General features: G+C 38.6%; 1 protein-coding gene across 1 annotated transcript in view; it reads right to left on the reverse strand.

Annotated features, from left to right (window-relative positions):
* ADGRA3 (adhesion G protein-coupled receptor A3) overlaps positions 1–13,949 on the reverse strand; it is a 114,198-nt gene that overhangs the window by 28,758 nt on the left and 71,491 nt on the right. Inside the window, exons 11-12 of the mRNA XM_012664185.1 lie at positions 6,769–6,930; positions 4,092–4,307 (exon numbers count right to left, since the gene is read on the reverse strand). Coding sequence (XP_012519639.1) covers positions 4,092–4,307; positions 6,769–6,930 — 378 coding nt within the window. The remainder of the gene's footprint in view (positions 1–4,091; positions 4,308–6,768; positions 6,931–13,949) is intronic.

A 13,949-nucleotide genomic window follows, 5' to 3' on the forward strand; every position in this document is an offset into this window, starting at 1 on the left:
ATTTTAACAGTAAAAATTGATAGAGTATGAACACGTATGAAATGAATGCTATCACAGAACTCTCATTTTATTTGCTAAATTCATGTATATTTCACAATTTACAATGACATTAAGCTAAAAAAGGAAATGAAGAGAAGCATAATGGATGTTAATTTAAATATATCAATCAGATTTTTAACATCTTTCCTTATGAAAGAATCTGGACTTCCTCTACCATGCAATTAATAAAATTTTCAGAAATCTTTATTTGTTAAAGTCTACAGAATTCCACATAAAATCAGAATCAGTCAAAGAGTCATCTGACTCAAAACAATAAAATGCTAATTTATCCATGCCTTCTTGACTACATACTTACTTGACTTTGAACAGTTAGATATTACATCTAATTATTTTCTTGTGTATAATCAGTTATTAACTATATACCACCTTTTGATTATCTCACTGCTAATGATTAACAGGGATTATGTTTGCCTTTAGAATTATTCCACTGACTTTTTTTGCTTATTATGTTTGGCCGTTAATTTTATCTAACACCTATTGGAGGTTTAGTTACTCTGTACTTGGCACTATACAGAGCCTAGAGATATGCAATGAAATAAGCCATGGTCCTTGCCCTTGAAATTTCATTATCTAACAAGGGAGTGACAACAACACCATAATAATAATAATATCTAACATTTATTGATTTATCTCTTTCAATGCTCTCAATAACCCTTCGAGTTAAGTATGATCCCTGTATCAGATGAGGAACTGACATTCAGAGAGGTTAAAGTACTTGCCCATGTTCGCATGGCTCTTAAGCAGGGGAGCAGAACATAAACCCAGGCTGTCTGGCTACAGAGAGACCACATTCTCAGTCACCATATCACACGGCCTTTCACTATAACTCACCTCACCACTGTATCCCTTTATAACTATTCTGGAGAATGAACAAAGCATGGCGGGATTAATAGACGATGATTAATTCCATCTGAGGAGGAGAAGGAAGGTGCCATCTAATTGCAATCTTAGAGGGAGAGCAGCAGGGATTTCATCAAGCAGGGATGGACTGAGGGCACAGAAGAGGGCAGAAATGAACACAAGAAGCAGGAAGATGCATAATGACTGGCCCGAAAAACTGAAAGGACTTCAGCTAGACTAAAGCCCTTGATGGCTGGGAAGACAGAAGTACAGGATGTGTAAAGAAAAAACGGATTTCTAAATTGTCAAATAAATGTTAAAGAACCAATTCTTCTTTTTTGATACATTACAGTTGAACTCAAAACACCAGCTAATTTCCAAAAGCCCTTAATATTATAGTTTAATGAAAATAGTTACTGTTTTCTTATTCCAACATATCTGAATGACAGCATCAAAAGTGAAAGGAACCATTTTGCTGAGAAAAATGAGAAGAGATTTGATTGGTGCTGTCAGCAAGAGTCAAATACCAGGCGACTCAATCTTCAATTGGCAACCAACTGAAGCCAGACACTGAACTCATCAATGACTCCAGCACTAGTCCTGCCCTCAAGCAATCTGCAGTCCAGTGTGGGAGGTAAGTGACCCATTGTGGCTCCCGTGTGCGATACGTAATGACAGAGAGAGGAACAGAGTAGCACAGGAAAAGTGAGGAGGGAGAATGTTATTTAGGAGATGAGGGTGGGAGTGGAGAAGACGGATTCATTGGTATCAGGTAAGATTTCTTGGAGGTGACATTTCTGCTGGGTGTTAAAATCAAGGAGCTGGGATGGGAGGGGCAGAGCAGGGGATTCTACCCCCAAAATCAGCATGAGCCTGGCCTTAGCAAACCAAGTGGTTGGGAGAGGAACCAGGGCAAGTTTGCTGTCACTGGGAGAAGAGGTAAGAAGAGTTGTGCGGCAACAGGGCAGATGCCCAACAATGAAGCTGCTCCTAAAACAGTGTCCAGAGAGAAACAAGAAATATTTATCAGGGGAGATACAAGATCAATTTCCATTTGGGGTAGGTCCAGGGGCAATGCTCACAATGTTAACAACCTAAAATGGCACTGACAATCAGAATAGCCTGCACAGAGGGAAAGGCTCCTAGAGGCCCTCTGCTTTGCAGACCGGTGCCCTGCCAAGTTGCTAAACAGGGCAAACGGCTGGGTGGTGTTCCCAAAAGAAGGACCAGCAGGGCTGAGGACTCAGGGGACGGGGGTAGTAGCTATTTGCTAAACAGTAAGAAAGTATTTCAACATTTTACTAACTGGCCTGGTGGTACTGATACATGTTGGCCAAATGTCAGCCCTAGGTAGACAAATCTATATGAGAAAGATGGATTTTTAAGAATAGCCTAGACCGCAAGTTACAATGGTTTGGGCAATATAGGATGAGAGTCCAAACCAGGTCATGAAGAATAGTTACTCATGAAATATGCAGGACCTATTGCTAACTAAGGACTGATTTTCCTGGGCTTAACTTCATATGCGAGCATGTGCTCCCATTTAAAGGTAATGCAACCAATTATTGGAAGTTCAAGTTGTCTAGTTAGTACATTCAAGGGATTAAGAAAAAAAAATGCACACAAAGAGTAAAAATTGCCCTAATATAAAGTGTAAACTGTAAAGAAAATCCTCTGTTCAAGTACTAAAGCTTAAGTACATTTACACTGTCGACATTAAGATTTTTAACTAATTTTGTGTCATGAAGAGTATGTTCTGTCTTCATTCGGTTCCATCACGTCCATCTATGAAGCATGAACAATAGTGTGATGTGTCCTTGCTCTCTGGCCACAGGATGATCTTAAAAGGACAGAATAGTAGGAAGTTGACAAATCTGAGTGTTTATTTAAAGCTTTCTACTTTAGCAGGTAGAAACTCTCCGTATCCAGAGGGGAAGGTTGTGACATTGATGAAATGTAGGGTTTCATCATTTTTAATCCTTTCCTACCAACTGTGATCGCCTAAGACAGAAGGGTTCATCAATTTTAAGTTGCTCCTCAAAAACCACACACCTTTCCTCACAGGCTTCTCTGTGTTGCTGTTTCTGTGCCTTTCGTGGGATTTTACCAATAAAAGACACAGTAAGTAAAGCTGAGCCGGTCTACAGAAGCATGGATGGGTGCATCAAGTACTCTTATGGGGCCGAGATTATCAGAAAAATCTTGCCAATTTTCCTCTGAGTATGTGGTATCAAGTAATTATATTATTATCACGCATTTTGACCCAGCTGAGATTGTCTTGGGAAGTTGGGATATTTCTAAATTTAGCAAATTGGCTCTCTTTATGGAAGTCACTAGGGTAAAGTATGACAAAATACATCATTCTTCATTCATTCATTCACTATTTATTGAGAACTTACAGTGTACCGCAACACCTGTTCAACCAATGACTACGCAGCCATTAAAATGATGGGAATATTATTTGTGACATTATTCAAGGATAAGCCAGAAATAAGGAAAGTATTGTGTAATTAAAAACCACAGAGAACACAATTACATATGACCACACAAAGCTAAATGGAAAAAAATGTGGTTCCATTAGGTTGTTAGATTTATGCCTCTACTGTTTGCTTCAATGTAGTTTAGTGAAAGATATCTAAATCCCCCATTTTAAAAATCAATAAAAATGCTTTCATGTTGCTTGCTCCAATGAAACACACATTTTTTTCTAAGATATATGACAAATTTGTACTTCTGTGCCAAAAACTTCAATGCACGGGCTGCCTGATTCAATGCCCAGCCTCTGGGCTGACTTCTCCATGAGGCACTTTAAGCCCAGTGCCAAAGGCCCACAATACTTTTAGGGGCCCAGAAAATATTTTCATGTCTCAAAATCAGGAGCAAAAGGAAATAAACTTTTAAGCCAAAGAAAATCTTTTAATATGCAATATCAATACATTTGTTTTTATACCATTGCAGTCATAAAATGTAATTTTTGATATTTTTGTGTAGAGAAAAAGGGGACCAGAAGGCAAAAATGCTTAAGGCCCATGAAAGTCATAACAAGGCTCTTCCTGGCCTGAATTTCTTTTAAAACAACAGCAAAAACAATTATCTCCCCAATTCCCCTAAAAACCTTTAATATGGTTAATTTGGAAAGCAAAACATTTGGAGCACTCTAACTGTACACAGCCCTAAATTATTTTTAATACAATGTAACATACCTTTAGTGCCAGACTCGAAAATGTATTTGAAACATTGCATTTAAAGCTCAGCTGCTTATCCAGGTTTCCATCCGGATCACGTCTCCCATAATCCGAAAGTCCAGTACGGTCAGAGGCTGCCACTTTCTGGAACACGGTACAGGTCATCCCGGTGAAGCCAGAAGCCTTGATGACATAAGCTTCCAGAGCAATATTGGGAGAATACTTCAAAAGTCAATCAAACAGGAGTTATGAACGATTTATAATACAAGCAAGAAGCACTTTCAAAGACTTTTCAAACATAAAACACTGTACATAAGCCAAACCAGAAAGCCCAGGTTCTTACTAAAAAAAAAACCAAAACACTGTATTAGATAACTGGCAGAATTAAAAAAAAAGAAAGACCTTAAAATGAAAAGGATGTCCTAAAATGGAAGGAAGACTGAAAAAGAAGAAAAGAAGAAGCCATGAAGTGTGGAAGATCAGATATAAGTTAGAAGTCAATTAGAAATAATTTGAAGAATACCTTGGAGGAAACAATAAGCTAAAAATGGAAGTTTCTTAAAAAAAAAAAAAAATCAGCTGGAGAAACCAGTGGACCCTCTACTGACCACCTTACAGGAGAAATGAAAAATATTAGGATTTGGTAAATACACTGCACAGTCACCCTGTTCAACGTTTTAGGCCATATTCACTTTTTTCTTTCACAGGGAGATCGAGTTGACTCTATGCACTAAGTTTCACTGATAAAAACTTCACACAGACTCACTCCAAAGCTGTTTCTTCAGAAAAGGAAGGGAGGAACTAGCTCAAATTGTAAGAAAATGAACAGATCTAAAACGCAAATTAGGTCAGAAAGATGGCACCTGCCCTAGAGTTTTAAAGGAATTCAAGAGCGAGACTGAGCTGAGGGGTCCACCAAAACGTACAACCTGTCAGTACAAACAGCCGCCAGGCCCACACCCTGGAGGGCTGCCTGCATTCACAGCCATCCGTCACAACCACAGCAGGGTGGGCACGAGAAGTGACAAGCTGACGAGACGCATGTTCATATCCAGCAAGAGGACAGGATTTACTGTAAATTCTAAGGACAACATGGCATCCCCCTCCTCCCTTCAAGGATGATTAAGTATGTGCCTACCATATGGGCAAGGCCCCATTATAGGCACCATATATGGACATCATTTTTCTTTTTAAAGTATGAGACTCTGATGCAAGATGCTTAAAATCTATTACAGACATAAGATAACAATTAAAAAATATAAAAACATAGAATGTAAACAAGTCCCATACATGATGGTAGAAAATACTTAGTCGTTCCCAAACTTCTCCAGAGTAAGAAATCTTTCCATTAGCTTTTGCCTCTCAGTGTGTACACAGGGAAAGTCTTATTGAATTGTATTTGTTGACTGGCAATGTATATCCCAATTTTTTACTGGTCTGAGGCACATATAAATAACCACCAGAGCCTCTGTTAAGCAGCAATTATCATGACCAACACATGAAACCTCAGTTAAAAGACACAAATCTGTCATTTTGAGACACCCTGAAGCTGTATCATCTTTACTTATTATATATAGATGTATAATCTCCTGGAACCTTTTTTACATGTTAAAATGGCGTGCAAAACCCCACTATGACATTTATTATACCCTTGGTTTCTCAGAAGACCCGATGAGGTTCAGAGGGAAGAAGAAGTTCTTCAGGCTGATTAACAAGCAAGGCTAAAGGATGGGATTTAAAATGGGTCTAAATGGCTGGGGAGGACATAAAAATGACAAGCTGGTCTCAAGTAAGGTCATGTATCTGAGCGGGAAATTACCCTGAAGTATGTTGTAAAGACAGTAGCCATAATGGGCCTCCATTTTATTTTTTGGTCAGGAAAGTAATCCTCAACATAATTGAGCAAAAGGAGCAATAAAACACAGTATCATCAAAAAAGATCTAAAAAAAATCAATGGAAAAAATAGTAATCTCAAATTGTATAAAGTTACAGGAGTAAAGTGTAGAATATTCTATACTATGTGAGCCCACTAAAATAATCAGGAAATGAAAATCATGGACCAGATCAACATTTGACTGCTAATGGAAAAACACAGCATTTGCCACGATTTACCACGTTTTTTAGGACAGAAAGTAAGCAGGACACACCAAGAAATTTACAAGAGTTCAATTTAGCGTAAATAAAATTTAATACTATTTAATTGAATGATCATTATTTATTAATAACTCATTATCCCAAGAGTGGGATTGACTGAAAATGCCAATAGCGTCACGTGTGTTGGAGGGCATCCCAGTTCTCTTCTGAGGCTGAAAGCTGGGCAAGCAATCAGGCGTTCTCTCAAAACATCCTTGAGGGCCCATAACAGAAGGTATTAGCTCGGATGTGAGTGCCAGTGGGGTAATACTGTAGCGTTCCAATTTTCATAGTAGAAACGGTTTCAGTGGATTAGATGGTGAAAACTATTCAAATTACAGATTAACAAAGTGTTTTCCAGTTAGCAAGAAAATACTACTCAAAAGCAAAATTAACTCTTAAAATGTCTGAGAAAAGGAAATTCTGTAATAACCAGCATTAAGAGAAAACACCTGCGCCATAAAGGGGACGAGATCTACATCTCTTTTGGGTTAGAGCTGCTTCAAATGAATTTTCTTCCTTGGAAGTCAATGGTAATGTTACACTTACTGTTGAATAAACATGAGCACCATTGGCCAGCCGGTATGTAGCGACACGCTGCAGACACTGGACGATTCTACTGCAGGCTTTAGCTTCCCTCTGCGCCAGCCACAGGACTCGCTCATCAGCCAACATGATGTTACTTGCAATGTCAACCATCACATCGCCCAGCTAGCAGGAGTGCAGGAGAAAGAAGGAAGATCTTTAAAACCAACACAGGCTACTTTATACAATCAAAATCCTAATGAGACAGTGAGAATGGCCTTCGGTCTAAATTTTCACATGAAAACCCAACAGGCACTTTACTTGTTTCTCATTAAAGCATCTTCAGATACGAACAGCACCTTCAATTACAGCCATCTGGTAATACTTAGCTCAAAACCGTGTACACTCTGGTAGCCACCACATCACTGCTGAAAAGACTGCAGTGCGATATCTCAAAGGGAGAAAAGGAAAGGCAATCAGATGAATTGGGGAGAAGGAAAAGATGTCATATGATCTCAGAATAAAGAGATTGCTACTCTTTGTCCAGAAAACCCTTTATATATACTTCTCTTTGTGTAAGCATTAGCTTAAATCAGACTCTGCTATCAGGAAGAAATACACACTTTCCACCTCTTTAGTCTCCTGTCATGTTCAAAATCCTAGGCATGTCCAACTACCATGAGTTTCCTGTATTTGTTGTGTGATCTCACACCTCTGTCCCCTGGTATATGCGGTTTCTTCTACCTCAAATGAACTTCTTCTTCCCTTCCTCCCCCAACTCAATGAGCAATTTAAGAGCCAGTGCCCTGAAATAAATGGATCCTAAGAGGTGCTCACTTTCCCACTGCTTGTTTTACTTGTTTCATTTATTGGATTCTTTGCATTAGCTCTCTTCATAACTCACAGATGTAAACATCTGTCAGGCAATGCCAGTGAAAAGTCAATTGACTACTGTTTACTGTGACTTGTACGTCCCACCTCAGAGAAATGCACTGAACAGTCCAGGGCTAACGAGACATACTGGTAACAAGAGGGTTTTGTATTGAGCAGAATGTTCACGAGGGGGAGATCTGTGGCAGAAAGAACAACAAAAACAGTCCAGAGGTAGGATCAGAGGATTTGCAAGCTGGCTGCTCCTCTAATCAAGAAGTAAGCATCAAAAGGCATTAAGCCTCAATGCCAAGCCAGAAAGCCAGGGCTGTGTTAACAGATGTCTTTTGATCATCCCAGAAGATCCCAACTGAGATTTCAATCCCATTCTGCATTCAAGACACTTCACAAGATGTATAATTATGAGGGCTAAGGTGGGCTGGAAGATGTTCATTTCATCCCACCCTGGTTCACTTTACAAGGAAGATGGCCTGTGGAAATCCACCAGATCCCAACCCTAGAACCATGGGGCAAAGCAACTACACTAAGTTCAGGGGTGAGGAACAGAGCTTCAAATGCTGGCCATGATCACCTGGGCTGGAGGCTTCACCTGTCCCCCATTCCGTATCTCCATTTCTTTTATTTGTAAATGGGGAAAATAATAGTCCTTTCTTTTCTGAATATTGTGAAGATTAAATTCTAATAATAAATATGAAGTTTCTGAAACCATGCCCAGCACTCAAAAAACGTTGGCTCTTCTTGCTATTTTACTGCTTCTTTATTGTTTTTTTCCCCACCATTTCAATCCCAAAATAGGCCTCTCTTTTAAGATGACAGGCTCTAGAAGAAGTGGTAAGAGGGCTGCATTTTTAAGTCTGTGTTCATATATAAATAGGACCAATGCACCCAACAAAACTGCCTTTCGCCCTCTGTAAAGACTCACCTGCCCACCAATTTTAAGAAGCTTCTTGACTTTGTACTGCCCTTACCATAGTAGAGCACAATTATTTTCTTATTTTACTTCCAAGATAAACACCTTGAGGGCAGGAACAATACAATGTCTTACTTATATTTATATCTTTATTCACTACTATAAGACCTGGTATCAAAGCCGGTGGTTGTCAATGTTCATTCACCCAACGTTTATCAATGTTCACTTACAATGTTCGTTATTATCATTTATTTGCAAAAGTTCACTGACTAAATACGTATTGAGGGCCAACGTGAGCCAGACGCTGCCCTGAGCAGTGGAGCTAAAGCAGTGAAAGAAACAAACTCCAGCTTCAAGCTTACAGTCTAGTGAAGAAAATAGAACACAAACAAGTAAACCCATTTTTAAAAAGTGATTTAGACTGTGATAACTGCTATGAAGAAAATGAGCTGAGTAATATATGCTGGAGAGTAATGAAATTTAATCCAAACAACTTATTTTAATGGACTCACACATTTTCAAGGGGTATTTTCCCCCAAACCAAGGCATTAACAGGATCAGCTGACGGAGAATTAAGAAGAGTCTACAGTCAAGCTTTGTGTTAACAGAAGCGTCAGCTGGTTCATTTTATACAACTCATTGGAAGACCAACATCCTAGTACATTTTCCTACAAACAAACAGGTATGCAGGTGGATGTCATTCTACTGGAAGTTGTTATTTCTGGAGTTATGAAGGAAATGACTCCTGAATCTGTCACCATCAGCCCTTTATGCAGATGGTGAACCAATAATTCCCTCTTAATGGGAATTCAGAGTAGCTAGAATAACTTGGCTAAGTTTTTGTCTATTATTCTAACTTACTGTTATTTAAAGTTTTTACACAACAATAGGTAAAAGAGATGACATAGTAAAATATTCTCTATGGCATAGAAATGAAGTTCCTATTGGCTATAAAACCTTAAAAGACAAAATACACAAAAATATTGATTCTACTCTAAGGTATCTCTGAAATATATGAGGTATTTACAGACTAGCACAATTACAACTAAACTTACTAATACTTTTTTGAAGTTTTAAACATATGGACTTTATAAGGACCTGATATGAGACTTCATAGATACGTCATCTCTCCTAAAAAATGATGATTATTACGTGATCAAAGAAATACTGCTATGCCCCACTAGATAATGCCAGTAAAGAAATGTCACTTGTGTTAATAACTGTAAAGAAGAGAAATACCTCTAAGAAGATATAGAGCTAACAGGTGATTGCCTTAGCTGAAAACGACCTCTTTTTCTCATTATTTCACTCCAAATGGCTAAGAACTGAGGAAAAGGATTTGTTGCCAAAATATTCCCTAGAGCAGATAATCATAAAATGCTATATGCTTCTGCAGCTCGGTTACAGAAGTAGTTCTGAATCCATCACAGTGGCAAAAAAGGACACGAAAGGGATAACAATGCATGAAAAATTACATTGGATTAAAAAAGCATTCCTGAAACCTGACACATAAAGATAGTTTAAAAACTGCAACCAGCACTAGAAAGCATCGTATTTCTCCTTGGCCTCATTCCCTGAAGGCCACTCCAGCCACAAAAGGGTCAGAAGGAATCGCACACCTGCTCTTGCACCTGTCTCACTAAAGCATGAGGACCAACTGAAAATACACGTGAATGCACTTTATCAAAGATAAAACAGTGAAGAAACAAAAATGCTACGTTACTAACAATGAAAGTGTTCAATGTCATTTGTTGTATCAGGATATTTCATATTCTTCTTAACATACATATGGCTTAGAATTTTCATCAAAATTAGGTCAAACTCACCTGTAAATTTAATGAATTTCTGACATGTTACCATGTTAAATATATAAGATAATACATAAACTAAACTTGATATTTAAGTTTAATGCACAGTGTTTAAAACTGAAGACAGAATATTTATGCGCCTTGGAGTTAAATACTCCTGGGTTAAGATTTCAAGTCCGTCACTTACAAGTTTAGATGTTCTTGAGCAAATTAGTCTAAGACTCAGTTTACTCATCTGTAAAATGAGACCGAGAACTCTGAGAAGTGCTCAAAACCATCTCAATTCCACAGAAAACCAGGAAAAAAGAAAAACAAAACAGAAGGCAAATATCTTCACATACTCAGTAGAAATGTAAATTAAGCAATTCACGCAGTTTTGAGAAAAGTCAAGCAATCTCGGCCGGTCCTCGTTATTTACATTTTCAAGCACAGAGCAGCAAGGGACACGTTGGTCAATTCTAATAACCAGACACGTGTGTAGGTGGGGCAGCAAGCTGGGTAATGGTTCGGGGATAGTTAATATAGAGATGAGAAGCTCTGACTTATTGTGGCGTAGAAGTAAAAAGAATGAGGAGGAGTACAATAATGGAGGAACTGAAGAAATGGGTGGGAAGGGAAAAGGGGAAAAGAGGCTGAGAATAGTGTTATACAGAAAATGCCTTTCTTTACCGGCAGTCCCTAGGGGGGCCTAGCAGTAGTTCTTTGATCATGTAATAATCATAGTTTTTCAGGAGAGACGATGTATCTATCACATCTCGTGCCAGATCTTCATCAAGTTCGTATGTTTAAAAAAACATTTAAACAGTAAGCTTAGTTGTAATTGTGCTAAGCTGTGAATATCTCATATATTAAAGGATAAAATACACAAAAACACTGATTCTATTCTCAGGTATTACTGAGATACATGATATTACAAAAATGTACGAGCATTTCACTTTCTGGAAGTATGGAGGGCTCAGTACTCTGGACAACTCTCCTGTGAAAAGTGAAAAATGCGGAAGGAAAACAGTTATCTTTGTACATGCAACGACAAACAGTAAGAAAATAAAGACTCCTCCAGAGCACAACTGCAAAATAACGGCAGGAATTCAAAGAGCTCAGAGGTTGAATTCCGATGACCACAAGCTACGTTTTGATGTCATGGGCTGTGCGACGCAGGCTTGATGGGAGAAGACCCTCTACTGCAAAGCTGACAATCCAAAAGGAAACAACACCTCCAGGCTCAGGCCCAACCAGCTATAACGCAGCCTCACGGAAGGGGAGAGCGAGGAACAGGCCTGTCTCAACCTGGGCAAGAAGTAGAAGGAAGTAAAAAAATTTCTTCTCTGACACTTCGTAAACACAAATCAACTTCACACTACTATTGTGGACCGAAAAACCTCAAGCTAAGAATTAATTTCAAACTCAGCCCCCTACCCTGGTATTAGCCCTGAACACTTGGCAGAAGCAAACACATATCACACTTAATGATACATTAAGCCACTCTCATTAACACCCCTTGTCACCGGCTTTTATCAACACTGTTCCGGAAGTCCCCACCAAAGTATAAGCAGAAAATAAATAAATAAAAATAGAGGAACATATTTTGTATAGGAACAGAAGAACCAATTACTCTTTGCTGGCAACAGAACTGTCTGTCTAGAAAAGACCAGATAACCAACTGCAAACTGATATGAGCGAATTCAATAAAGTAATGAGACACACGGTCCACATTTTTAAGACATCATTATCAAGGAAAATTGATCATAGACCACGTATTTGATGATGTTAAACATTTATATCTAATTCTGGTGATATAATAGCAGTTTTTAAAATTCCATTTATTTTAGAAAAATTATGAATGAAATGACATCTAAAATTTGCTTTTAAGTGTTCCAGCACTGAGAGAGATTGAGAGAGGAAGGAAAGGAAAGGAAGAGAGAAAGGGAGGGAAGGAAGGAGGGGAGGGGAAGGGAAGAGTGGACGAGATAGATGAAACAAGATGTAAGTACAGCAGGTCCTTGAACAATGTTGTTTTGCTTAATGACATTTGGTTATAATGTTGATGAGGAAAAAAAAAAAAAAGAAGATTCCCGGTCCGGGCCACCGTCTGTGTGGAGTCTGCTTGTTCTCCCCACATTTTTGTGGGTTTTCTCTGGGTTCTCCAGGCATATTTCAGTTTTCTCCCACATCCCGAAGCTGTGCACAGTAGGTGAATTGGTTTGTCTAAATTGTGCGTGCGTGCGTGTGTGTGTATCCTGCGATGATGGGACAGTGTCCTGCCCAGGGCTGGTTTTGGACTTGCCCCCTGAGCTTCAGGGACAGGCTCCAGCCACCCCACAAGCCTGAACTGGAATAAGTGGGTAAATCATCTTACTTGTTTTTATTAATCTTTCCTAAATGTATGTACAGCTCATGCTTACTTCAATGTTTAATATTAGAAGAGTTTGGGGTCTTTATTTAGAAGTTTGGTGATGTTTTGTGATCAGAAACATCCCACAGGAACTTAACTCTTGTTTAAATCAATTAGCCCATGGAACAACTAGTTTCACTGTACATCATCTCAGTTAAAGTCACAGTTTCTAGGAACCTCTCTACGACCTTAAGTGACGACTTAATGTATTGTTCAAGTTTGGCAGGAGGTATAACATAGGTATTAATGACAACATTCTCTTTCCTATACTTCAGAATTTTACAGTAAAAAAGTTCTTAAAAAGTTAAACGCAAAGACAAAAAGTTTTTTAAAAAGCAATATAACAATACAAAATGAAGACACTGCAGTGGTTCTCAAAGCCAGATGACATGTTGCCTCAGAACCCCCTGGAACTAACTAGAAATGCAAGTTCTCATCTCAGATTTACTAAATGAGAAACTGGGAATGGGGAGGAAACTCTGGGCAACAATCTCTAAGTTTAACAAACGCAACAGGTTATTCTGACCCATGTTCAAGTTTGAGAAACAATGTTCTAGAGAGGATCACAAAGCCAGACCCTAGGTCTTTGAAAAGCTTAATAATAGAGAAATGTCTGGCATAAAGGATGAAGGAAAAAAAGAAAACATTAGAAATGCTAACAATAAAAAAGAACCATAACCGTCAACACAGAAGTGATTATACTTTAAAATGAATAAATGAAAAAGCTAGATGTTTTCTAAATCTATACATAAAAATGTGCTAAATGAACTTAGCAGTAAACAAGTATAAGGTGTGTATCTCACATATTTAAAAAGAAAGAATAAGGGGCCATAAAGCATCACCAAATATAATCTTTATATACTTTTTCATCTTCTAAAATGGATATATATTGTTTTCATAAGAACAATCACTCTAGTAAATATGGAACAGACACTTATGTTGCCTGACAGACAACCTTCAGCTGTTTTTAAAAGACTTCACTACATACATCATTGAGATCTGGCAGTTTGATAGCTTTCAGTACCTATCTTTAGAAAAGAGTGTACCGGCTTATGTTGGCTAGATCCAATCATAGATTAAAAAGCAATTGCCAGCCGGGCGCGGTGGCTCACGCCTGTAATCCTAGCACTTTGGGAGGCCGAGGCGGGCAGATTGTTTGAGCTCAGGAGTTCGAGACCAGCCTGGGCAAGAGCGAGACCCCGTC

Source organism: Propithecus coquereli, unplaced genomic scaffold (genome assembly GCF_000956105.1).
Source record: "Propithecus coquereli isolate 6110/MARCELLA unplaced genomic scaffold, Pcoq_1.0 Scaffold87, whole genome shotgun sequence".
Taxonomy (NCBI): domain Eukaryota; kingdom Metazoa; phylum Chordata; class Mammalia; order Primates; family Indriidae; genus Propithecus; species Propithecus coquereli.